The sequence below is a fragment of the Malaclemys terrapin genome, chromosome 19, assembly GCF_027887155.1.
Source record: "Malaclemys terrapin pileata isolate rMalTer1 chromosome 19, rMalTer1.hap1, whole genome shotgun sequence".
NCBI classification, from domain to species: domain Eukaryota; kingdom Metazoa; phylum Chordata; order Testudines; family Emydidae; genus Malaclemys; species Malaclemys terrapin.
In genome coordinates this window covers 16,400,884-16,426,884 of record NC_071523.1, presented here as the reverse complement: position 1 = coordinate 16,426,884, position 26,001 = coordinate 16,400,884, and the positions used below count along the sequence as shown (strand labels likewise).

At 50.0% G+C, this 26,001-nt stretch overlaps 1 protein-coding gene across 1 annotated transcript in view; it reads left to right on the top strand.

The window, feature by feature from the left end:
• Positions 1–26,001, top strand: part of LOC128826165 (Golgi integral membrane protein 4-like) — a 77,006-nt gene that overhangs the window by 31,995 nt on the left and 19,010 nt on the right. The window contains exons 5-10 of the mRNA XM_054009308.1: positions 3,842–3,992; positions 10,472–10,554; positions 16,905–17,033; positions 17,208–17,516; positions 20,133–20,290; positions 25,749–25,948. Coding sequence (XP_053865283.1) covers positions 3,842–3,992; positions 10,472–10,554; positions 16,905–17,033; positions 17,208–17,516; positions 20,133–20,290; positions 25,749–25,948 — 1,030 coding nt within the window. The remainder of the gene's footprint in view (positions 1–3,841; positions 3,993–10,471; positions 10,555–16,904; positions 17,034–17,207; positions 17,517–20,132; positions 20,291–25,748; positions 25,949–26,001) is intronic.

Below are 26,001 nucleotides of genomic sequence, written 5' to 3'. Positions count from 1 at the left end.
TAATTATCGTTAATGTGAAATGCGAGCTTGCTTGCAGAACATCACGTTCTCTGTTCTTGGTGCAATGCACTACTGAGTGTGTTCTCAACCCGACTTGTGCCCATTCCACAGCAGAGAGGAGTCTGTTCTAGTTCTCAGTTACTGGACTTTGGCTCAAATTGTAGAGGGTCATGGCTCAATCCCTGCTCACAACCAGGATGGTGGTGGTCATGCTTCTGCAATGTGTGGTATTGGATCACTCTCCAGGTTTAAACTTGTTCCTGTATTTTTGTCTATAGGAATTGGGTGAACATGAAGCTGAAAGCAGCAGTCAGACCTTCTGTCTCTGGCTCCAAACTTACCACTGGCTTCTCTTTTTCTTGCTGAGTTTATGCTCGATGCCTTTTTCCGCAGATTGGAGCATACCACACTCACTCGGGCCGTGCAGTTGCTTTTGCACGGTCCCAGAAGCTCTGGACACTGCAACCCTGTTGGAGCTGTTGAGGGACCCACTTCCAGGCTGCTCCTGGGACTTGAGAAGTCCTCCTGCGTTTATAAAATGAAGCATGTGCCGTGTATGCCAGACTTCTGGCTTGGTACACCGCAAGGTGTGAATACTCGATGTACTTGTAAAGGGTAAAATGGCAGCCAAGACTCGTGACTCCTCTCCCCAACATTGACTGAGGTCTCAAGCAAAGTTATTTAACCTTGCTGCCTCGCTTTCCCTATTTCTTGATGCTTCCCACTTTTGAGTTACAACCATTTTTAAACCATTAAGTTTGCTCTCAGCAGAATATTTTTCCTGAGGCTGATTTGTGGCTGACCAATCCCCTGGAGCATGTCAGTTTAAATTACTGTGGACCCCTAGTAAGCCTTGCGTTCACAAACCATTACAGTTCTTTGTAGCTTATTTTAAAAAGGCAGGCAGGGAAAGATGCTCTTGTGGTGAAGGAGCTGGACAATGGGTGTGTCTACATGGCAGAAGAGGTGTGCTCTTCACTCAGAGCAGTTAACTCAGGTTAAAGTAGCAGTGAGGACACAGCGACTCTGTGAGCAGCTCGGGTTAAAGCCCATAAAGCAGCCTGGGGCTCAACGTGAGCCGCTAAGCCTAGTTAAAGGCCAAGTTGCCATCTCTTCACTGCTATTTTAACTCCAGTTTGCTAACCCTAGTTAAGGACACACCTCTTTTGTTGTGTAGACATACCCTGAGACTCTGGAGATCAGGTCCTGATCCTGCCACAGACTCCCTGGGTGACCTGGGCAAGTCGATTAGGGAACTGAGCAAAGAGAGACGATCTCTGTAAAATGGAGATCGTAATCCTTCCTTTGTCTGTCTAGACTGTAACTGTTTGTGGCAGGAACGGTCTCTTCTCTATACAGCGCTTGTATAATGGGGTTCAGATCTCAACTGGCGTCTCCAGGTACTGCTGCAAATACAAATCATAAATCAGCATTGGGACAACTCTGTGGATTATGGGATACTATTTTCATCCATACTATATGTATGGGAGGACCTCCGTGGCTTCTCTCTCTTTACCTTATTGCTCTGAGTCAGATTGTTCAGCAGGAGACGGGTGGTGCTATGGACTTCCCACAGATCTGAAGGCCCTATAAAAGTACGTCCCATTGTTCTATGAAGCCGCGAGGATGACTCCGAGCACTGATGGCATTTTAAAAAAATCATTTAAGGGAAACAAATTGGAATTACTGCTGTAGCCCTGCAGAGTTATTGTATTGAAGGGCCAGGAGTTCACCTGCGAGCCGGTCGATTTGTATATGTAATTGGTGCTGGCAAACTTAAGTGTGGAAGGACTCCATGGGTTACTATGGGAAACCAAAAGGAGGTGAATTCTGGTTCACTGGGTTTGAGCAAAAGGATGTCTCGGCATGTTTTGTTCTCTAGTGTGGGGAGGGCCCGGGAGATGGAGTCTGTTCTCAGATTATTTCACCCTGCATTTTTGAAACTCCACTCCCTCTGAACCCAGCCCATGAGTCTCGTTAGGGCCCCCGGTCCCAGTGCCCTCGCCTTTGTCTGGAGCAGAGCTGATATGTGGCCTGTTGGCCGTACGTCACCCACGGGTCATATTGAGGCAGCAGATGTGGGACTCCCCCCAGCTCCGAGCCATCTGTACTAGTGGAGAGGTGCCGTGGGGGAAAGCAGCTAGCAGGTTTTCAGAAGGCAAACCCAAAAGAGAACACAAGTAAATCCCCCATGCAAGAGCTCAGTGTGTGTGTGCACTTGGCAGGCAACGTTGGGACGCAAAATGGCAACAGGGAGGGGAATTTGTCCTGCTTAAAGGTGCGGGACTCAGGAAACTTGGCTTAGCAGATCAAACTACACACCCCGTGGAAACCTCTTCTGTCCTTCCGTGTAACGTCCTGCAGTGCGGCAGGAGCTCTGGAAAGGATGTCTGGGTTGGTGCAGTGTGCCACATGCATAAGGTGGGGGAAGGTCATGGTCTTTGGCTGGAACGTTGGGCGAAATCCAAAGCCATGTGCCAGACCAATAAAAAACGAACGTGAAACAGCAGGAGGCCACATGGGGTGAGGAGCATCTCCAAGAAAACACGAGCTAAATCCATCGGCCGGTTGGAGACGTTGGGACAAGTAACGGCACTCCCTCCTGGTTAACGTGCACCACGCGCTGCGCTAAGCTGGGTGGCTTCCATGGAGAGACTCCAGTTCTTTCTTCCCCCTAATTGTTACTCAGAACTGAGAAGCTTTTTCCCTCGGCTTCTCGGGCCCCTCCTCTCCCAAATCCCTCCCTCAGCGTGGGTTAGAAACTCTCTCCTTGACGTGTCTGGAATTTTTTGGCGCCTCATTTCAGGAACCAACTTCAAGAGGAATCCTCCACTCTCTACCCTGGGGGAAAAAGAGGGCAAAGAACACCTGAAAACAAATCTCCGTGTCCTGCTCCTCCCCTTTGTCAGCCTCCAGTGAGCTGACAGTGGGAAGTGCAGGAGGTGGTCTGCTTTCGTTGGCAGTAATATGAAGTTTTCTGGGCTTAAAGGGCCAGGCAATTTTGTGGCTTGCTGCCATTTTTATATGGTATGAGCCAAAAGCCTGGATCCAAATCCCCTCCCCCCCCCCCCCCCCAGCTCTCAGGAATTCATAGTCCCATATGGGAACTTCATGGTCCCAAACATCACCTGGGGCAGAGTTACTTAGTAGTTGGAACACCTCAGAGGCCTGAATGAAACAAGCAGGCAGATCACAGTCCCAGATCCTGTCGGACAAGCTTTGACAGCCCAACACCCACCGTTGTGTGTGGCTCTCACTGACTGCGGCCTTCACAGCCTCAGCCAGGAGGCCGGGATTGTGTGGTGCATGGAGCCTCAACCCTCTCGCCTGCACACATGTCCCTCCAGCTCCAGGGCATGTGTGTAGAGTGTGTGGGTGACGCTCGTCCGTGGACAGAACAGCTGCCAGCAGCCTCCTGGGTTGCTAGTCCAGCACCATGAGATCGCACTAAAATAATAACTCTGGGTGATCAGCACTGGGAATAGCACTGCAGTCATGGAGCTGAGGGCACTTCAGCTTCCGGCGTGGCTACTGCAGAGCATGGGGTTGTTACTCTGTAAACTATTCTAGCATGTGTCTAAGTGGGGAGAGGGTCAGGAAAAATACAAGCGTTGAATGGACTTTTGGCTTTAACTCTATTCCTGGTTACCTGGGTGCCAGGGGGAGTTTGGAGATAGGCTGCAGAGAGGGCCTGTACTGGATAGGTGTGAGAGAGGTGGAACTGCAAAGGCATGCGCTGCTAGTGCTTTGGAAACGTCCCAGCAGAGGGAATCAGACAGCCACGGGGTGGTGGTTTGCACCAACCCTGAATGTTGCTTTTTTTTTTTTTTCTCCCGTTCAGAACCAGCACGAAGACGTCAAGAAACAGCTGCTCGACCTGCAGCTGCAGCACAACAGCTTGAAACTAGAGCATCGCAAGACGGTGGAGACCCACAGCCAGAAATACGCGCAGCTGCAGCGGGAGAAGGAGAGTGAAGTCACAGGCTTGCAGGGTGAGCATGGCGGGGAGCTGGGCTGGAAGGGCGCCGTGAGGAGAAGGCGCGACTGACGGCCTGGGTGTGGGAGAGGGCGCACTTCCTCCTGTGAGCTACCTAATAGTTCCTTTCCGCAAATGCTAGAAGGATCCTGAACAGAGTACAGGCTAGTTGGGCATCCGTGTATGAGAGAGGCAGGGGAGGCTGGGTCAGCAGAGACAGAAAGCTGTTTAATGGTCTATATTGAGGGAGTTTGTGTCAGTCTGGTTCCCAGTGTCCGTAGCACACACCATCCCCATTGGCAGTCTCTACAGAGAGGCCAAGGACTAAAGAGTGAGGCTCCACGACTGTCTCGCGCCGCAGGAGGTTTGGGATGAATCCTGTTGGCATGGGACAGTGGGGAAGTTTGCCTCGGTGCCAGCCATGCAGAAACTGTCCTGTGGATAAACAGAAGCTGTTGGGCCTACCGTTCTCACCAGCAGAGCTGGGTGAATAACGGAGATTTTGGCTCACTGGCAATTCCGAAAATGTGTTTTGGGTCGAACACAAAGTGTCACGCGACCCGAAACAAAAGGCTTGGTCTCGATTTTTGAGTGAGTTTTACGCCTTTTTGGATTTTTAAAACTAACGGAAGTTGAAGTCTAAAACTGAAAATGAGTTTAGACTTTTTCTTAATTTGGGGTGGGTTATTTTTTGTTTTTCTTTTACGTGAACCATTTGGCGAAACGGACACAAAATGTTTTGGCGTCGCCACATCTGCATTTTTCACCAAGGGGTGGGGGAAGTTTTGGCTGAAAAATTTCAGCCAGCATTAATCATGAGCACTAACTAAGTTTCAAGTGAATCGTAGGGGAGCCCAGTTAAGGGCCTTCTGAGTAGAATTCTGCCCAAGGGTGGCCCCACTAGTCTAAGTGATGAGTGTTTTAAGTTCAGCAGAAGTTGTATGGGAGGCACATGGCTCCTGTGGCAATGAAGTCTCCAAACTGCCTGGAACAGGCAAGGCAGTACTGAAATGCCACACTTCCCTCTTTGTGTCTTGGTATTGCTACCACACCCCTCACCATGTATCTGGGCCCATGTTCCGTTAGCCAGAGTCTTCATGGTGCTGCCTGGTGAGACACTTGACACAATGGAAGGGAACGGCTTGCTCTGGAGGATCCTAAGGGTGTCTGAATCCAAAATCGGAGGCATTGAAGTGCTGTTGTGCTAGCCAGTGTGTTGCCCACATGGCAGGAGCTTCTGCTGGAGCAGAAGGCTAGAAACACACTGGGGGAGGTCTGGCTGGGATTCTCCGTACCTGTGTCCCATGGTACACCTGTGTCCTACTTTCTCTGAGCACCGTCTGCATATCAGCATCTGAATTCTCGCCTCACTGTTATTCTCTGAGGAGCTGAAGGCCGAGCCCCCATGTTTTTTCTCTCCTGACTCCAGTTTCCCGTCTCTTGCTTCACAATTGGCGGTTTGATCAACTACATGTGCTGAGTTTGGTTCTGGGATGTTGTACACAGTATAACGCTCATGTCCTTCAGAACGGGTGCTGCTCAGCACGTGTGCAAAGAACACTTCAAAAAGCCAGCTAGATGGAGCCTTTGCCGTGTGGCTTATGGCACAGGGCCAGGGGATCAGGCTATTTTAACCTTGCTAAATCACAGTCATCGTCTTTCTTGCCACTTCCCTGTTTGAGGTTGCCGACTTTTATAGAGTTCTTCCAAAACTCATGATTGTACACCTGGCTGTCTTGCAAACTGGTCTCTCTAAGGTCTGCCGATATCTGGTCCCTATACCAAGTCTTTGGCCTCCGCCTTGGTCATCTTCCATCCATGACTATTGCAGGGGCTGGCCTATCCCCATAAGTCTCAGATCTCTGCTGGACACGTCCATTCCAATGTAGCCTTGTTTCCCTCAACTTGTCTTCAGTTGGGGCAATCCAATCTTAGGCCCCTTATAATTTCATTTCATTTCCTGTCACATTTGATCATCTCAACACCTTAATCTCTGCGGTGGAGAGCATTCAGATTTATTTTCGTGTGGCTGGCCAAGTCTTTGTTCCGTACCTTAGGATAGGTTGAATTACAGTTTTATATTCTCTTCCTTTTAACTTTACTGGCAGCTTTTTGTCACAAGCAGGTCAGCTCCCACCATCTGCACCGAGCAGCTTTCGCACGATGCTGGGCGTGACGCCGGGGGGCACCATTGTCAGCAACCACTGATCCTAGGTATTCTTTCACTCTCTAAGCTGTCTGCCTGTGATATCTTTTTATGGTGGGTCCTCCTCCTTCAGCTTTCATCACTTCAGTCTTACCAGCATTCACTCAACTGTTGCCGCTGTTCAGAGTTGGTTTGCTGGGTCTCCGTACATATCACAAAGTCACCAGTGAACTGCTTACTCCAAGGTGGCTCCCTTCATATATTCTCACTTATCACATCCAAGACCAGTGCAAACAAACAAGAGCTCATTGCTGATCCCAAGTGCAGGCCAACATTTACTGGAAAATCTCTGCTGTAGCCCCATTTGGTTTTGACTGTGGCAGTTACTCCATCGTCTATATCGTGGATAAGAAGGACATCTTCTGGCACACCTCTCCATCACAAACTCCACCAAACTAATTCTCTTGGTACATAGTCGACAAAGACCATGCCCAGTTGCCATCTCTTTTCTCTGTACTTCTCCATAAGGTTTCGTGGAACAAATATGGCATCCATTTTATCCCTTCCAGGCATAAATCCACCCTGACGCTTCCAAATTTCAACTGTTCCATGCAAACGCTTTTCAATCGTCGTCTCCCATGCTTTCATACCTTATGACGGGATCCCCGGGGTACAGCCTGAGACTGTGGGACCACTGTGCCCCCTGAACTCCTTCCAGTCTGGGCTGTCTCATAATGCCTTGCTAGTGACAGCAGCAAACCCCGCCACGTGCTGTTATCATTCAACACAACCGCATGTGGAGACCTCATACCCAGCTAGATTGAATCAGCCAGAGAAAGGCACCAGAGCCAAATCCTCACAGCACTGTACATCCGGAATACACTGTCTTGCACTGCTCAAACCGAGCAGTGCAAATATATTAATTGGTTCACCACTTCATCAGTGGAAAGTGGACATACACCAGCTTTTGCAAAACCTGAGCAGATTTGCCACACGCTTCAGGCAAACTCACTGGTAAAGATAAATAGTAACATAAGTTTATTGACCACAAAAGATAGCTTTTAAGTGATTATAAGTGATAGGCAAAAAGTTAGAGCTAGTTACCAAAAGAAAAGAAAATATAAGCACACAGTCTAAACTCTCAACCCTATTAGACTGGGAAACATTTCTCCATTTAGCATTGGCGGGTGGTCCGGCGGGTGCCCCAAAGGCTGGATCTGGCCCGCCGGATGGTTCTGTCCGGACCCTGAATGACTTCCAGCTGTGCTGGGACATGCTCCAGTGCCAGGGTATGGCACAGCTTGGAAAGCGCAGGAGGAGCCAGTACCATGCAGCCCTGCAGACCACTGCACCCCCATTCCCCGTTGGATAAACCCGGGGTTTGTCTAACCAGTTGCTTCCCTCTGTGGATTTTAGATGTTCCTTGGAGCTGGAGCTCAACCAGTGGCGCTCCCTAAGCAATGCAGGGGTGGAGTCACAGGGGAATGGAGTTACTATATTTGCCACAATCACAGGGGATATCATTTCATCCCTGGTTAAACTGGAGCTCAGAAAATCCAGGTCACGCTGGTTTAATATTTTGAACATTCTTGGCCTAAATCACTGCCCACAGGTCCCCAGTCAAGATCAGGGTCCCCTTACACCCACTCCCTGCCCTGATAAGTTTACAATCTAAATAGACAAGGAGTGGGAGGGGAAACTAAGGCACGGAGCTTGGAAGTGACTTGCCCAAGGTTGCACAGCAGGTGGGTGACAGAGCTGGGAATAGAATTAGGGTCTCCTAAATTCCAGGCCAGTGTTCTACTCACTGGACCACACTGCCTCTCCTTTTAATTTCATTCAGCAAGGAGAATTAAACTAGATTAGCCAGAGTCACTTCCTGCTGCACTAGTCTAGCATGGCAGGGTTTGGGTGTCCCGCATTACAGAAGGAGATTTAAATGGAAACTTCTCACTTCCCTGTAAACTACTTTTTCGTTAAACAGTTTCTGTTGCTCTGACATTAGGTCTCGTAAATTCTAGAACCTAAATTTTGGAGTAAATGTAACCCTCCCTTTTTAATTAGTGGTTCGTGTATATAAAACTCTTCTAATGGCAAAAATTGCTGCAGGGAATGCTGATACCTCTAACTCCTGCAGAGCATGTCTATTTAGTTCAGTTTTTATTGAAGTCGTGAGATTTTTGAGGTTCACTTCTAGCCCCTGGATTGGGTCTGAGAGAGTGAAAGCTGCTGATGTGTTTTTTTTTTTAAAGGATCGCTGTAGCCCAATATTTGAGTAATGCTGCTAAGGTGGAAAAAGAAACCCTACATGCAAGCTAAGTAGATTACCCAAATATTTGATTCCATCTCCTCTTTGAAACACACAGCGAAAAACAGAGTGAGGAAAATGATCTTTATCAAAGCAAAGGGGAATAACGCTCAGAAAAAACACTTAGGGGTGGGAAAAAAATCTACTCAAGGAGTCTGACTTCAGCCTGAGATAATTGATATTCAGTCCCCATCTTCCCGGCTGCTCGTTCACTCGGTACGATTTCGTTCCTGTATTATTAACTCTAAGCTGGCTGGTAAATCTTTCCTTTGTGGGAAGGTGGTGTTTGAAACCACGGTCTGTGAAGGAGCATAAGAGATCCCTTTGTAATTGAAAATAAAGGAGGCATCAGAGCAGCAGGAACCTTTTTGTAACGCAGCTGGAAAGCAGGTGGTTCTTAGCAGGTGTTGTGACGAGAATTACCCGCTCTTGCGCCAGGGAGGTGGTTCGAACAGGTGACTGCTGGCAAGGCAGCTGGGTTGTGTTCTCAGCTTTGTGGCTCATTTGTGTCACTGGTCACTTTACTGGTTTGTGTCTGTCTTCCAGCTGGTAGCATGGAGATACTACCCACTTTTGTAAAGCACTTTGTGATCTTTGAATCGCCGCATATTGATTCTTCAAAGACCTCCGAGGGTTGCAAATACTGCTGAGCGAGCTGGGGTCTGCCTCTCTCCCCTGGTCCCCACGCACACCCTCACTTTATGTTCCCTGCTGTTTTTTCCACTCCCTCGTTATAGGACTTTACGTGTAGTAACACCAGGTCTCCCCCTTACAGCCCCTGGCTCTAATCCACATGGTTCGGATCTCTCCTGCCACGTGGAGCTGCCCCTCAAGCATCCGTGCTTTCTGCAGATTTGACCAGGGTTGAACTTGCATGAGAGAAACCCCCTAAAGACAAGAGGTGACATCCTGGCCCCGCTGGGTATGTCCACACTGTAGTAAACCACCCGCGGCTGGCCCGTGTCCGCTGACTTGGGCACAGGCTGCGGGGCTAGAAAAACCGCAGTGCAGACGATCGGGCTTTAGGCTGAAGCCCGGGCTATGAGACCCTCCCCCCTCGGGTGTGACACGCTCCGTGAATAGAGACACCATTGTAATTAGGAAGACCTATAATCGCAAACAGAAATCTAACCTGCCAATTCAGCCTACGGTGAAGTGGCTGTATGGTGAGTGAAAATACCACGCCTTCGCTTGGCATGAGGCCCCTCAGCTGTTTGCAGGCTAAAATACACACCAGGGCAGGTTTGAGGGTCTAGTGGTGTTTTAATACAGCCTCAGGCAGAGCCCAGAATAAGGCTGGCACAGTCTGTCTCTTCCCTTGGGGATATAGTCAGTTCTTGTCTTCAGTGCAATGCAGTATGTCGGAATTGATGCGTAGCCTTTCATGCATTAGTGAGGGTATGAAGAGTTTGCAAGGAGTGCAACTCTGATGTTTCAGGGCATAAGCCAGCCGCTGAACGGGTTAGGAAGTAACTGCCCCCGTGGCCAGGTTAACCTAGAACTTCTTCTCCAGGCTTTCTTGCACCATCCTTTGAAGCAACTGATTGTCTGAGAGATTGGAGACAGGAGGCAGTGCTGGATTGGCACCCCCGGTCTGATACGCCCTGCAGTTGCTGTATGTGCTTGAGGGTTAACCGTACTCTGTCACGGGTGCCCTGCCTGAAGCGCCTTCCTTCCAGTGTAGGGGCTCTGGCATCGCTACCTGCCTGCCAATAAACAGCAGGAGAATAGCTGGGCTGCAAGTGAAGGAAAACCTCTTATTCTGCCCTAGCAAAGGGCATAAACATGGTGACTGCCCCGACCACCCCCTGCGGCCATCTGGTGTTTAGGTCCCTCTCTACAGGAGGGAGTTACTTGGGTTGACAGGAGGGGCTGGTGGCTATATCTGAGAGGCTGCTCCCGTGGTGCCTGGCTAGTGCCACCTGATCTGCCTCGTGCTTTGAGAGCCCCGGCGTTTCCATCTGGGTGAACGGGATGCGAGCGAGAAGCTGCGCTTCGCCAAACCGTTGTGTTCACCTGTGTTCTCGCTCTCCTCTTGCAGATACCGTCTTCAAACTCCGAGAGGAGAGCAAGCTTCTCCGGCAGGCCCACCAGGATGTCCACACTCAGCTCCTCAATGCTCAGGTAATAGATGCTGTGCCGTCGCCGGGCTCGTAACAAGGTAGCCTGAACGCAACAGCCTGATCCTGAACTCAGGTGAATGGTGTTTATAACCGGCGTAGAGCGCAAACACCAACTGGATAAGGCTTCCGAGCCGCAGAGGGATTCATGGCAAGAGGCCTTGTGCTTGTAAAGCCGGTTTGGCCTAGTGACTCAGTGCACATAGACCTTATATTGGAGACTGTGCTTTGCTGCCGGCTGAGATGAGATGAGGGATCTCCTGACCTTAAGGTTTCCTGGGGCTTTCTGCTGCTGTTGGTTTGTGCCTTGGCCTCTTGACCAGCATTAGTGGCTTTCTAAAGCGATATGCTTGCAGAGCGCTTTGAGAAGGTGCTGTGGGTGGGGTCGAGCAGTGGTCTCATTTGAAGTGTGTGGATACTAGGAAGGGAGGGGATTTGTTTAGGGGAGGTCACAGGAGCTGTGGATGAAGCTGAACACAGGGAAATGTGAGCAGAGCATCTCAAGAATGAAAAATGTCCCCCAGGGAATAAACTCTGAACTGAAGTGATGGGAGCATCATCCTTGGAGTGCTTTAATTAGCCAGAGCACTAGGGAACATCTCTGCACTGGCCGAGGCAAGGACGGATCTCCCAGGTAGGACTTGTCTGCGGAGTCAGTGGCGTACGCTGAGTTGCACCGCAGGATTTCCTGACTCGGCAGCTCTCCCATCCCAGTGGGATACCTGAATGGAGAGGACCAATTGGATTTCATGCATAGACTGGGAGATCATCTGAAAACCAGGGGTGAGGACTCCCTGGCATCTTCCGGAGGTTGTTTGTTATTAAACGGCAGAAAGAAACCCACCTTCTTTGCTCCCAGTACCTAAGAGCTGGCTGCACCTGGATGGAAATCTGCCACAACCTGGGCACTTCTTATGTTCAGTATTTGTTGAAGCTTTGTTCAGGAGATGATCCTTGAAGGAAACTTCCATTCCATTTCCGATGCCCGACCTTTTAGGCTCTGCCTAGGAGGGCCGCAGCACATCTTCCAGCTCCGAGGCTTTTAACAGAGCCCCCGGCCTTTCAAAGGGAACTGCTGCTCCCTTACTACCTTGATGGATCATTCAATAGGGAAGCCTCTTGCCAGCTGAATTTTCTTTTTGCCTCCTCTTCTGAGGTGGGGAAGACGATATCCAGCCCCAGTTCCAAGATCAGCTCTGCCCTCACTCCTCCCACCCCCAGCTCGGCTCTATGGCAGTGAGATACGCAGCCTTCCAGCTGTGAGTGCAACTGGAAACTGTTGCTCTCTGATGCTCTGTGTGCAGTGACTTGATGGTCTCAGCTGAGGGTCTGCGTTACAAGGCCCATGCTGCAACTGGCTCTCCTCGGTGCCCTTCTCGGCAGTCTTAGCACAAAGATGAGGGCTGAGGCAGGTCTGGAGGGAGGTGTCGGGGAAGGTTGCTCTGATACTGTCCATGTTGTGTCCACTTTTTCGCTAAGGGAAGCTTTCAATCTCCAGGGCTGCCCCGTCAATGCTCTTCACAAGCACTGAATTCACTTGGAACAGCTGTTTGTTTTTCCTGTCTCTGTTCTAGCACAAAAGTTTCAGTTATACAATTCACAGATTAGGCAAGGGAAGCAGCCGATGTGGTTTTAATGCGAACCATCCAAAAGTGTCTGGCAAGTCCATCAAATATCTACTTACCTCTAGCACTCAGCTCTCTGTATTATGAAAAAAACTGCTTTTTTTCAATCTGAATCCTTTGGAAAGAGCTTTGCAGCCTGTGTTCCTGCAGGGGCTTTGTGGAGTTTGTTGTACAGACGTTTTCCCCTGACATCTTTTAATTCTGCTTATCCCAAACTGACCCAACACCAATATCATCCCAGAGATCAGAGGTTACACTGGTCTGGGACTTGTTCTGTTAGTCTTGGGACTCACTCTGGGCCTATCATGCTGCTAGAACGGGAATCAAAACCGCAGAGCCAAGTGACCCTTGGCTTTGGGGGGGGAAGAGATTCAGGAACATTTGCCTGTAAGGGGATGAACCAAAACCCTGAGCTGGGGAGAAATCTGGATCTGAGCTTTGGGGCTGAGGCCCATTGCTATGCTAGACTAAGAGACCAGTACAGTCTTGGCATGGTTTTGAGTCCCCTAGTATTAGGGGCAACTGTCTTGCACTCTTAAAAGGTGCTAGCAGGGTGTGAGACCACTGCCCGTGAGATAACGCCTTTCTGATTAGTAGCTTGCTTCCTCCCCAGCCACTGGAGTTCCAAGGTATCTTTGCTAAAATCCTCTGAGCCCCTGCTCTCAAATGATCTGAAGTCTTCTGTTAGTCTTAAAGGTGCCACAGGACCCTCTGTTGCTTTTTACAGATTCAGACTAACACGGCTACCCCTCTGATACTTGACTGCTAATCCTAGCTCTTGATGCAAGCAGCTCTTCAGGGATTTGTGTTTTCATTAGGTATTTGCATGATGCATATCACGATGGGGAGCCCGGATCCCTAATTGAGATCCATAGACACTACCATCGTGCAAACAACAAATAATAAATACAGGCGGCTGCTGAACTTCTCTGGCTGAGATGGCTGCAAAGGTGCTTTGGTTGGTGGAGCAGGACAGATGCTTTCAGGACCAGTAAATCTCTCCGAGCACTGGGCCCGGCCGGTCCTTGGAGTCACAATGATCCCTGCTGCATGGCTGAGACAGTAGTAAGCATTAACCAACCTCTCTGTGGGTTAATTTCTCCCGCAATAACCAGCGTGTGTCATTCAACCCAGATCTCAGGAACATTTTCATCCCGAGTGGTGTTCAGTCACCTTCTGCCAACGGCTAGCAAATTAATTGCAGAGAGAAATATCGCAGGGCAGTCCTGCCTGGTTGAGACGGGGACTCACTCGCAAATGGTAGAAAACGTCTCTCTTGCTGCTTCGTGCGCTGATGCTTTTGCAGAGGGGAGGCCTTGGAAGGGTTCCTAAGAGCGACACCAACAACATGTCATTGTTAAGTGTAAAAGCTGTAGCGCGGGGGTTGAATTTTTGGGGGCAGAGAGGGAAGCCTGAAGAGCAAGGAGCATGTAACGCATGCAGTTTTCCTGGAGAGGGGCTTGCGATCATCATGGCCCCTGAATCCCTGCAAGTTGCAGGAGTCCCACTGCTCCAACATGGGGCTGGGGGCCATGGGACCCTCATGACGGGCAGACACTGCATTTCCAGTGAGACACTGTGCAAATCTGGATAAAGCTGAGACTTTGCAGATTACCGAGGGAGAGGAGAGACCGAGGGGACGATCAGTGTCTTTCTGAGGCCCTCGAAATGAGCCAGACATTCCAGCAGCTTTGTCAATATATTTTCTGAAGTCATGTCACTGGCTGGATTAACGTATTCTGTTGCTAATTAACAGCCTGCTGTCAAAACTCTCCTGGGCTGTGAGCTAAGCTCAGAAGCGGGGAGCTGGCTGTGGTGGGATGCGGCTGACAGCCGATCCTTCTCCTGAGCCAGGCGTCAGGGTTGCTAAGGGCTGGAGAGGAGGGGATTTTTCTTTGTTCTTGTCTCCTAACCTGCTCTGCTCTGGATGGCTCCAGGGAGTGTCAACTTCACGAACAGTTCATCGCTTCAGGTTAGTTACCTGAATCCAGCGCTGGTTGTTGGCTCAAGTCCAGGTCGCTGGATCTGAACGCAGTCGCTCTGACAACTGTTGGCTGGCCAATGTGACATTTAATTGGATGGATGAGGGGGTATCTCAGTAAGTTTCCCCCTGGGCTGGTGCCCAAACAATCATCAATGTACTCAGAGACTAGCCTGGTGGTTGAACTGCCTTCCCTTCCTCCTCACGGCTGAGGCATGGTGGTGGGACGGCTCCCATGGGCCCAGTCTGTGATGTGCCCAATCTGGGAATAAATAAAGGACCTCAGTCAATCCAGCCCCCTCCATTGGGGGCCTACTTCTGTTCCTCACTGTTTCACAAATCCGTGCAGAGCTCCCCTGGGCAGCATCCGCTCATTCCTTCAGGGAGTGGTGGGTGTTGTCTGGAGTCCTCTGCTTGGTGTCTCCAGCTGGCACCCTTGTTTTGACCCTCACTCCTGTGCCAGTTGTTGTCCTGAGAAATCAGCTGGGTCCTGGTGATGGTGCCCCTCCCTCAGTTGTGTGGGCAGGGCTTTAGTTTTGGGTGGGCCTAGGCCCTCCCTCCCTCCTGGGATTCAAATAGGCCAGCACTCTTAACCAGCCCCAAAACCAGCAGGTGATGCAAGCTTCTCAAGACGTGTGCCCTCACCCTACCCGACAGCACCCTTGCTGCGGATTGAAATGCAGCTCAGCCTTTCCACTCATTCGTCGTTTTGGCCTCTTTACCAAAACGCTCAGAAATCGCCTCAAATGGGGATTTAGTGGTGTGGGCACCTGTCCTCTACGAAGCAGATTGAGACCGAGCCAGCTCATCTAGGCCATTGAACTGCTGTTGGAGGGTGACAGGTTTTCAGGAGCAGCCTGGGTCAAAACCCGAGGAGCTACCGGCTCTATGTCCATTACCAGTCACCCTTGGAGCTAAAATATTCTTGTCTGGCTCACTAAGTGCTGAGAGCATTTGCACCTTGGCAGAGAACGCAGGATCAAGGGTGAATTATTCTCTAGCTAAGCACCTCTCAAAGGCTCTTTCGTGGATTCTGTGCTGGGGATATTACAGCAAAGCACTCAGAAAATCAAGCATATTGTGTCTGTGTGTGTCTCTCACACGCTCTCACACACAGACACACACCCCTTCTCTCTGACATTTAAAAAAATACGTTAAAAGATTATTACAGGTTCAAAGTCAATTACTCGGAAATTAGGAGATGCCAGAAGCAAGGCTGCCTGTGTTACCTTCTTTCACCCCCTTGTGCTGTGTCCTGTGGAAAAAAGAGTTTGTGATCACACAGTAACAGACTATCCTAATGCGTAGATGCACAAGGAGGTTGAATTTAGGTTGCCATTGACCTCACTGGGCCCAGGATTTCACTCTTGGTAGCTAAGCAAGCAGATTCCCTGCATCTGCCAGCAATTCTTTCTCTTACTGCAGTGCTGATTTGCACCAATCCTGCCTTCCTGCTGCAGACGACAGGTGGGCGTTTATGCAAAGGGAATTTATGCGGCGTGCTCATTATCCAAGGACTGCAAAGCCCTTGGCACGCCTTAGTAAATTGACAGGAGCATTGAGTAGCTGGTGCTCTGATCGTACAGATGGGTGAAATGAGGCCCAGAGGGGCGAAATGACTCTCACCCAAGGCCTTGCAGAGTGAATCAGTGGCTGATTCACTCTGCAACAGAACCCAGGAGTCGATACATGAAGTCCTCTGTGCTAGACTCCAAATAACTTCCCGTAGATCATAGTATATTTCAAACCTCCCCCCTGTGTGCTGGGTTTGCTAGAATGAAATCTCTCTGGTTTGTTCTAATTTAGCCAATCTTCACCTACCAGCTGGGCTGATCTGCTGTGTCCCGGAAGCCATTCCCCACCTACTTTCCCATGCTGCCTTGTCTGTTCTTAAACCACACACCGCCACCTCTGAGGTCAAAGCAGAATATGATCACAAAGGAGAGACTTGAAATGAACAACCTCTGCTCAAGGAAGTTTCCTCCCAAACTTTCCTCTCTGCTTGGAAGACTTACCACCCAACCCTGGTTTGGCAACCGGATGCAAAGAATTCCACACCCCTCATCCCACACAGACTTCCCTATGAATAAAGGAGTGTCCAGCCCTTCCTGAAAGGCTTTTTCAAGCCCTTTCACTTTTTAGGGTGGGGAGGGAGGAAATGAGCTGATAAGCCGCAACAAAGTGAAAAGTGTTACATTTGCCTTGGAGTCCAGGGGAATCCATTTTCATTGAAGTAAATTGAATGGTCAAGTAGAATTAAGCCAATTATTGTGTCAACCCCTCTGAGATGAACACATCCGCTGAGAAATGGTTCCCTGGAGAAGAGCCCGTACGTACGTGTGACCCAGAATGAAAGGGACCAGAGGTGTAAGGGCAGAAGGAATCCGTTCTGCAACGTAGGCTGTAAAGTCGGTTTCATGGGTCAGCATTTCCGATGTAAAAAACGGATGGTAAAAGCTGGACGCCATCAGGTTAGGGAAAAACTGAGTCTGAAATGAGGGACATCCGTGCTGTGGGGACAGACTGGAGAATGACCATGGCAGAGACTAGCTCTTCTTGGGGGCTTGCTGCAGTCATTGATGGGGTGGTGCTGGACAATTAATGTGAATTCTCTCCAGTCCCTTCTTGCACACGAACGCCCACCCCTAGCCTAGAGGAGGGCAGGACTCTGTAGTGATGGCTTTTCCCAGCAGGGAAATATTAACCCTTTGTCACCTGAGTTTTTATTTGCCCTTCTCGTTGCCCTAGACCCAGATGGAGGAGTTCAGGCAGCTCAAAGAAGCTCTGCAGAAGATGCCAAGTTTCAAGGAAGTGGGACCTGCGAAGGGGCAAGAGCAGCTCCAGGCACTCAACCATTTACAGTTCTCTAGGCAGAAGGTACAGTACCCTGGCATTGGGCCTTGCTGGGCCCAAACCTGGGCATGTGAAGTCTCCTGGCGAGAGGAATGCTGCTTGATGGGGTGGCTGAGTACCTGGGGTTAATTCTCCCCCCTTCCCGCTTTCCGTAATTAACGCAGCCTTGCAAAATTCTTTCTTCTCTTCTCCCTCCAGGTGTTTGCAGCCAATGGGGCCAAAATGCTGCTGAGCTCCGTGGATCAGGAGAAACCCCCTGGTGGGAGCCTGATGAGACCACAGATCTCTGGGGTCAGGAGCCAGGGAGAGGGGACTTTGCCCCAAGGCCAGACCTCGCATAATAGTGATGGCCCCAGGCCTCAGAGCGATGTGCTGTTTGCCCATCCGGCCCCGCTGCAGGAAGCCAATCCACCACCAGCAGCCCTGCCTGCCCGGCCGCAGGGACATGGGGACAGCCCTGTGATCCGATTCACACGGACAGTGAACAGTGTGCAGAATGGGAACTCGGTAAGTGGAGTGTGTAATCCAGGCCAGGACTTAGGGAGCGCCTGTGACACTAGACAGCACAGGCTGCCGGTCAGGCTGAGAGAGAACCCCAGGGTCTGTCTGGATGCAGCAGCCTCTTTTTAATTTGGAAGGGAAACCAGCCCCCTGCCCTGGGAAACAGACATCGTTCAGCACAAAAGTGAGTCAATTCCTGCAGTCGGTAACGAAGCAGTGGTGCCCACAGCCATATACATGTTACGCACAGTGCATACCCTTGGCAGGGGGCATGTCTGCCCGGTGGGGGGGGTGTCAAAAAGGGCAGTTTGCCCCAGGCTCCCATTTGAGGGGGCCCCCAAACTGAGTGGCCTTGTGACCCGTCGTGCAGTGCCTCAGTGCCACTCAGGTTTGGTTCTGTAGCTCCTCCATCATGATGGAGATGCCGGGTCAAATTTTGGTGAGTGGCATTGGTGGCACCGCGATCCCGCGAGCTGGGTCATGGCAACCAGAGTGGGGAGCCAGGCCCCGCCACCACCGCAGGGTGAGTGCACCCCAGGTGAAACATTTCCGGGAGTGCCCGTGCCATGAAGTGTGGCAAACCTTGAATTCTGAGCAGCTTTGCACTTGAATCTGACCATTTCCCTCAATGTTAATGTGCACCCTGCGTTTTCCAGTCCCCGGAATGCTGTGGCGCGGTTTAATGTGCTAATCTGCAGCGACTGGTGCCCCTAGATCCACTGCGAACAAGCAGGGTGTTTTTATTTCTGTTGGTCGTGAGAGATGACTTTTTTCCTCCCCCGGAGTCTGACCGCTTTTGGTTTCCAGCTTTGATTTTCATGTGGAGATTTCTTCCCTCTGAGCGGAAGGGAAAGGTGAATCCCTCTCTGGCTCAGTCTTCAGGAAATTATCCTTTGCGAGGTGTTTGCGTTTCCTCTTCCCTGGGTGCTCTCCTCCAGGGGGAGAGTGCTGACTCCTGGCCTGAGGTGCAGCCAAGCAGGATTTAATGAAGTGGTCGGACTGTTTCCGCTTCTCATTTTCCCAGTTCTCTCTAGACTGATTCACTCTCTTTGCAAACTGCTGGACAGTAGTACAGAGAAGGGCTGGAGCTTGCAATCCCATGGCAGCAGGATTACTGCTCCTGGGAGAATGCTTGCTCGGCAAATAGTTCACCCTGGGTGTCTTCATCTAACCTCATCCTGGCCACCCCTCTTTGCCATCTAGCTACAGCCCAGAGGTGGACCTAGGGCTTCATCCACATACTAGGAGGAGCCTGTCCATTTGCTCCAATGGGCTTTGGATGAAGCCTATAAAATCCCAGGGTATCAGCTACAGGCTGGTGGAGTCAGTGGAACTGACTCCACCATCAGCCAATGGGCAGGGAATAAGTGGGCGACCAGCCGAATCCTCTACTTCTCCTTTTCATTCATCTAGCTCCAGAGGGCACTGCTCATCCATAGTTATTCATGGCCTTTTCTATTGCACTCTTCACCATGGCATCTGAGCACTTTGTAGCCATCATGAATTTACCTGCCCTCCCCCCCCCCCCCCCCGGGGAGTGTGATCATCCCCGTATTGCAGCTGTTGCAGAGAGATTAAGAACCTTCTTTCCCGAGCTGCTGAGCACCCGCAGCTCCCGTTGACTTCCCCCAGTTAGTGACTTGCCTGGGGTCACACAGCGAGTCTGCGGCAGAGCCCGGAACCCACATCTCAGGGTCCCACAGTGATGGGCAGGTAGAGCTAAAAATGCTGCCTTAGCCTGGTGTAGAGACAAGAACTGAAGCTGGGCATTGGTGAATGCGGGAAGACCGGAGACGCGGGGAATACATTCTAGAGCGCAGGTGGGGGAAAGAGGCACCAGAAACCTTAGATGTTTGCCGTGTTGGTCCCTGATCAGTCAGTGCCTATTTCTCTCCCTGTGCGTCGCTGCAGGCATCCCCACTGGTTGGGGAGCCCCAAACTATATTTATCTTTCAAACCACTTGTGCATGTGGATTTTCACAGCTGGCCTGGTCCAGAAACACTCTTGGTCTCTGCCTTTGAGTAAGGACATCCTGTATGTACTCAGGAGGATGGTCCAGTGACTAGGGCCCTGGCCTGGGACTCAGAAGAATGGGTTCAACTCCCTGCTCTGCCACAGACTTTGTGTGATCTGGGACAAGTCACTTGATGCCTCAGTTCCCCATCTGTAAAATGGAGTTAATAATAGCACTGGCCTGTCTCTCAGAGATGTTGTGAAGATGAGTAAGTGTTAATTACATCCTGACAAGCCAAACCACAGTATAACAACGCTAATCACAATGTAGTTACATGGTAATTACTGTACCCTTATTTTAAGGTGTGACCATAGGATTGTCCTTTTGTCCCAGGGATATTGGCCTGCTGAGGACAGGGCAAGTACATTTCACATAGCCCGCCCGATAGAAAGGTATTTTTCTTAACTCTCTGGGACATGAATTATTTTCCTTCGCTCAGAAAATGGTAGCATGGCTGGCAGGGAATGCATTGACCCTGCAGAGCGATTCCTGTCCTAATGTTCCCTGATGAAAGATGTGATCCAAAACCAGGAACCTTCCAAACACGAAGTGGCCGTGAGGGTCTGAGTGGCCAGGTAGATTGTACAGCTCTTTGTCCTCTCTGCAGGATCACAAGGTGGTGGTGAGCATTCAGGGGAAAACCAGTGAGGAAAACCATGCTCCCAGAGGGGTGGTGCCTAATCTGAAACGCCCATCTACGTTGGAGAAGGAGGCAGCTCCAGTCAACCATCCCTCGGCAGGGAACAAACCGGCGCGGATGCAAAGGTTTGTACTGCAGGGCTCTCCTCTTACTCTCAGGGTTCAGGGGGAAGAATGCTACAGAAGGTCATCGAGACTGGCCCATTGAACTCTTCCCCTTGCTGGGGTGTTGGGTGTTATCTTCCATATAAAGAGCTGCAAATGAAGACTCCAAGTCCCAACATGCTCTGCTCTTTCTTGATTTGCCCATACAACATCCATCTTGCTTCAAGCTGCCGGCCTCTTGTGTCAAGATGCAGTGCTGCATGCTGGGACGCATGGCCTGGTGGGTTCCATTTCCATGTGAACGGGGAGGGCAGCAGGGTGCCATGTTGCAGAACTCTCCATGGGCCGTATTTAGCCAACAGGGTGGGCTTTGGCTACCAGTCCTGTAGGTGTCGGGAAGTAAGGTCAGACTGGGGAGCTTCTGCTGAGCAAGGTGCAGGGCATAGATTGAGTCTTAGCCGGAAGAAATGGCAGTGCAGAATTTTGAGTGGACTTCTGCCAACCTCTCTGCAGTGGGGAACTTCAAAATAAAAACGGTGTTGTTTAGCAAGCGGAAGATATACAGCAAAGTGGAGGCCAGACATTCTCAGCAGAAGGGCCGTTAAGGGATCCCATCAGCTTTTCTAATTAAGAGGCGTTAAGCTGTGTATTAAAGCTGAGGCTCACTGATGTTTTCCACTAATTAATCAGTAATCCCTCAAGCTCTGTGGGAACAACCAAAGCAAGATTTGAAGGCTTGTCCTCTTCAAGGTTATACGGTAATCAAGAAGTGGCAGGTGACTGGCCCCAGTTGAGATGCTGACTTCTCCTGGCTTTGCATCCAGGTGTGAGGTGACGGTTCTATCCTCTTTTCTCATTTGTGGATTTCCTTCCATCTTGTGGATGGAGCTATTGCTTGGGTCCGTGTCTCCATCATACCAGCAGGAGAAGCTTCTTTGAAGAGCCTTGCATGATTGTAAAGTGGACACCTAGACCTTGTCTACATACAAATGTTGCACTGATTTAAAATGTTTGTTAAATCTCTTTGAGTTAAACTCTGGTGCGTTCTCCTGATAGATGCATTTGAATTGTTTTGCAATTGGCTTATCTCGACTTTAGCTTAATTTGGTAAATGTAAACCAATTGAATTATGTCCACATAGTGGCTTGCACGGCTTTAACTAAAGAGATTTAAAACAGGTGCAACTTTTCTTTTTAGTTGAGACCTTAGTATGGAAACTTCCCAGCCTCTTGGGGGCTGTAGTTTTTATTAGACAAATGCAGAAGGCCTCTTTGTACATAGCAACCTCCATCGCTTGGCCTTCATTCCATGGTATAGGGGAGAGGAGACGAATGCTCTCTGGGTAATTTACAAATAAAGGTGGATTCAGAAGGAGGCGGAGACTGTTACTGAGATCATGAAATGGATACTTATTGTTTGTGTTGCACTCACTCTTAGGAGCCCCAGTCATAGACCAGGACCCATTGTGCCAGGTGCTGTACAAACACAGAACAAAAATACTGTCCCTGCCCCCAAAGAGCTGACCATCTGAGTGAAGGACTCTGCTGACCAGTTAGCAGAATGAGCATTCTGCATGTGAAAACACTTTCTGATACTGCAGTTCTTCCGAGTCTGGCTATGATCCGAAAAGAGCATCTTTCTCAGCTCATCTGCTCCCTACCTATCTCCAGGTTACATCTACTTACTTTACTGAAACAAACAAGATGTGGCTCCCGTTAGATCTGCAGATGCAGTCAAGCTGGGGGAGAAACAGCTTCTGAATTGTCAGCTGAGTTCTGATGGGGACAGTAACAGTTCATTTCCTCCCCGTTGTTCTTGTTCACTTAGATGCCAGCTCCTCAGGGCAGGCACTGCCTCTTATGTATCTGTACAGCACCTGGCCCAATAGGGCCCTGATCTCAGTCTGGTCCTCTACGTTCCACTGCAATCGTACCAATAACCAATGGATTTAAGAAGCAAACTGGCTTTAAGAAAACATACTAGACGGACGAGGTTCTGTTGTTATGGGGATGCAGAGCCAGGAAAGTTGGTGGAGGTGGGTGTCACTAAAGGCACCAGCGCTATATGTTGCATATAACACAGAGGGGAGTTTGTCACCAGTAAATAAGTCAGAGCACGCAGGTGTTGCGCTATTTGGCACGTGGAGACGGAGGCCGCATGGCACTGACCAAGCATTCTCCCTGAATGGATCTAAGGTTAAGAAGTCATCAGAGCAGCTAGGGACTGTCATGTTACCTGGATAGTGTTTGAGGGGGTGGGAGTGGGGGAACAGTAAAGTGACATTCTCTTGGAGATGTCAATGCCAACAATAACACAGCCTGCCAGAGGCAAAGAAGCCATTTGTCCAATGTGAGGAACTATTGCAGGGGTGGATTAGATCAGCAGATTCCAGAGAGGCTCTTGATGGTTGATTTACATTTTGATTGTTTCTGTGGAGGGTGATCCAGGATGACATTCTGGCTGCGATTTCCTTGCTAAAAGCTTGCTCAGTGGCAGCGTGCTGGCTTTAAATGCAGCAGCTGAGCCCAGTGGGAACAGGCAGAAGGGAGGAGCGTGCAGAGCTGGTGTTGGTGAGCTGAATCCACTTTCACACCAGGGTTCGGGGAGGACAGACAAGTTCTACAACAAGCCAGGAACCAAATCCTAGAGTGGCTCCAGTTGGCTAGGTGCCAAGAATTCTGGGATATGCACCCAGAAATCCTTGTGCCAGGCACAGGTGTGGACACACGTATACCCGAGTGTAGGGCACGTTTGGCATAGAAATGTGGATTCTTGGAGGTGGGCTTAGCTAACGTGCTCATGTGTGCATGAGCCAGGACCCAGGGCAAGCCTGCAATGTAGACACATAGGTTGGATGCGCCAGTCCCACTAATTTTAATAGCAACTGGGTGTCCAGATCTCTCAGGCAGATTTGAAAATCTCAACTGGCATGTGTATCTGAATCGGGGATCTCAGGCTGTATAAAGGAGGAATCTGAATGTGAACTGAAGCTGTTTTTCGAGGTTTAAAAGTTCTGGTAGTGCCCATCATTTTTCACTCCTGAAAGTCTCCGTGCCTCTGGGATGGGTGATGGAAGTGGTGACATGTTGCAAGCGTTTTTAGCTGTTCTGGAGAGTTTCCCCTGCTGCTTTTGGGGAGACACAGTGTTCAGAGAAGCAAACTGGTCTTTGAGGGGCTTTCCCTGCATTCTGAACCTTTAAGGTTCACCCCCCAAAATGTGAAGGCCTTCTTCAGAAATCAGGGCCGAGTTCAGTAGGTGCCACTCGAGTGAACCTCAAGGTCTGGGTTTGGCTCTTAGTGTGTTCTAGATCTTGAGAAGTGTGAGGCTAGGTGCTTGGGTGATTTTGAACCTTGCCCATTGTGTTGCGTTTCTTCAATGAGTTGGGTGGAGAACAGCTCCCTTGTTGGAGAGGTCTGGGCCATCTTTGTACCCTGCATAAAAGACACTTCCCTCTAGCACTGGTTGAGAATATCTGCATACGTATCCTACCTTAAATATCCCTGTACAGCCCCCTCCACAACCCATCTCTCAGCATCTGTAATGCACGTTTATAGACCGGGACTGGAGCCTCTGACTGGCCATGCAGAGATGGGCTTCTGAGTCCAGTGGTTGGTACAGATACCATGCAGAGATGGCAGCATTGAGGAGAAGAAGGTGCATAGCATTTGGCATTTCTCCTGTTGTCAGCGATCATTAAAGCCTTGTGCCAAGAGGGAAGCAGACAGACAGACAGTGGTTCCAGGTAGCAACAGGAGCATGTTTGAGGCATAGCATTCACAGGGAAGGATCAAACTCCCAGCCTAGCTCATGGCTGGCCAGAAGAAGCTGCCTGTACTTCCCCAGAGCTCAGAGGCAGGCTCGCAGGCTGGTCACAGAGGTCGGGCTCTAAAAGAGACAGACCCCCCCACACACCCCAAAGAGGAGACCCAAGTAGACTTTCACCACAACATCTGTCACAATTACTACAAACAGCTTATGAGAGAGTGATTGTTTTGTTTTAAAAATAGACCAGCAAAAGGCTATCTTCTGTGCCACGCTGCAACAAGTTCCTTATACGGTAAAAGCTGAGCTATCTGGCACTTGACCAGCCAGAAAGCTCTATAAACCGGCATTTCTGATCTTCATTCAAAGTCTGATTTATAGTCTGGTTGGTATGGGGCCAGCAGGCTCCCTACCTGGCTCTCTGGGAGCGGCGACATATCCCTGCTGCTCCTAAGCGGAGGAGCGGCTATGGGGGGGCTCCGTGCGCTGCTCCCGCCCCAAGCGCTGGCTCCACAGCTCCCATTGGCTGGGAGCTGTGGGGGCGGTTCCTGCAGGTGGAGGCAGCGCAAAAAGCTGCCTGGCTGCGCCTCCGCCTGGGAGCAGCGGGGACATGTCACAGCTTGCAGGGAGCCGCCCAAGTTGAGTGCCGCCAGGATCTGACACCCTGAAACCCCTCCTTCACCCCAGCCCCCAGGCCAGAGCCCCTTCCTGCACCCAAACTCCCTCCCAGAGCCCACACCCCAACCCCCTCCCGTGCCCCAGCCCTGAGCCCCCTCCCGCACCCAAACTCCTTCCTGCACTCCAAACCCCTCGGCCCTAGCCTGGAGCCCCCTCATGCACCCCAACCCCCTCATCCCTGGCTCCACTCCAGAGCCCCAGCTGGCACCCTCACCCCTCCCGCACCTAGTCCCCTGCTCCCACCCAGGTCCCCCACCCACATCCTGAACCCCTCATTTCTGGTCCCACCCCAGAGCCTGCACCCCCAGCCCAGAGCCTGTACCCCCTCCCACACCTTATCTCTCTGCCTCAGTCCAGAAAATTGGTATTCCATTGGTAAGTATAACTCTTAGTGAACCAGAATATTTGACTAACTGGCACCCCCCCTTTCCCCCAATATGCTGGATGACAAAGCTTTTACTGTATCATTACTTTTCTTAAAAAGGCTTTCTACACTCGTCCTCCAAAACTCTACAGTTCTTAATAATGATTCTTCAGAGTTTGGACTAATTATTCTAGAAGACTGTGGTACAAGCAGCATTGTTACTTTAAATAAAGGTTGAGACATAAAGAGGACTTTTGGTTTGGTATGTTTCCAAAAAGGCAAATTTATGCCTTCTAATATGTGGGAAGCATGTAAATGTATCAATTTGGAGTTAGAAAATATTGCTACAGCTATATGGATAAGTTATCACAGTGCATGAATAAGAGATTAAAGCAGTTCTAATAATAATACATTGCATTTATAAAGCATATTTTATTTGGCATTTGTGTAGCACATAAATTGTTCTGTAGCTTTTCCATGTAGCTTGCAGCGATAACTACTGCAATCAGCTCCTTTGCCTGAGATGTACAATTAGGCAGGAGTTTTGAATGTGTGGGAGGTGAGTTTCTCTTTGTTGTTTGTTTGTTTGTTTGTTTTTCCTGCTTGCATTTAGATTATGAAATGCCAACAAGCTGTGTGGCTTATTCTGTTTTTTGTTTCTTACTTTGCTGCAGCTGGCAAGACATTGTTAACAAAGTGAATGCCCGAATGGATGAGGAACAAGTGCACGGTTACCCAAAGCACCTTCACTTTGACACCAGATCTGAGCAGAATGGCAATCTGTTGCTGGCCAATCAACAAAGAGGGGCAGAGCATCCGATAGTCAATCGGGAAGGAGACAAGGAAGGGACGGATGATGAGGAACTCGAGATGGGTATGGTTTCCATAACGCAGTGAAGTACAGTAATGACCTATGCTACCAAGAGG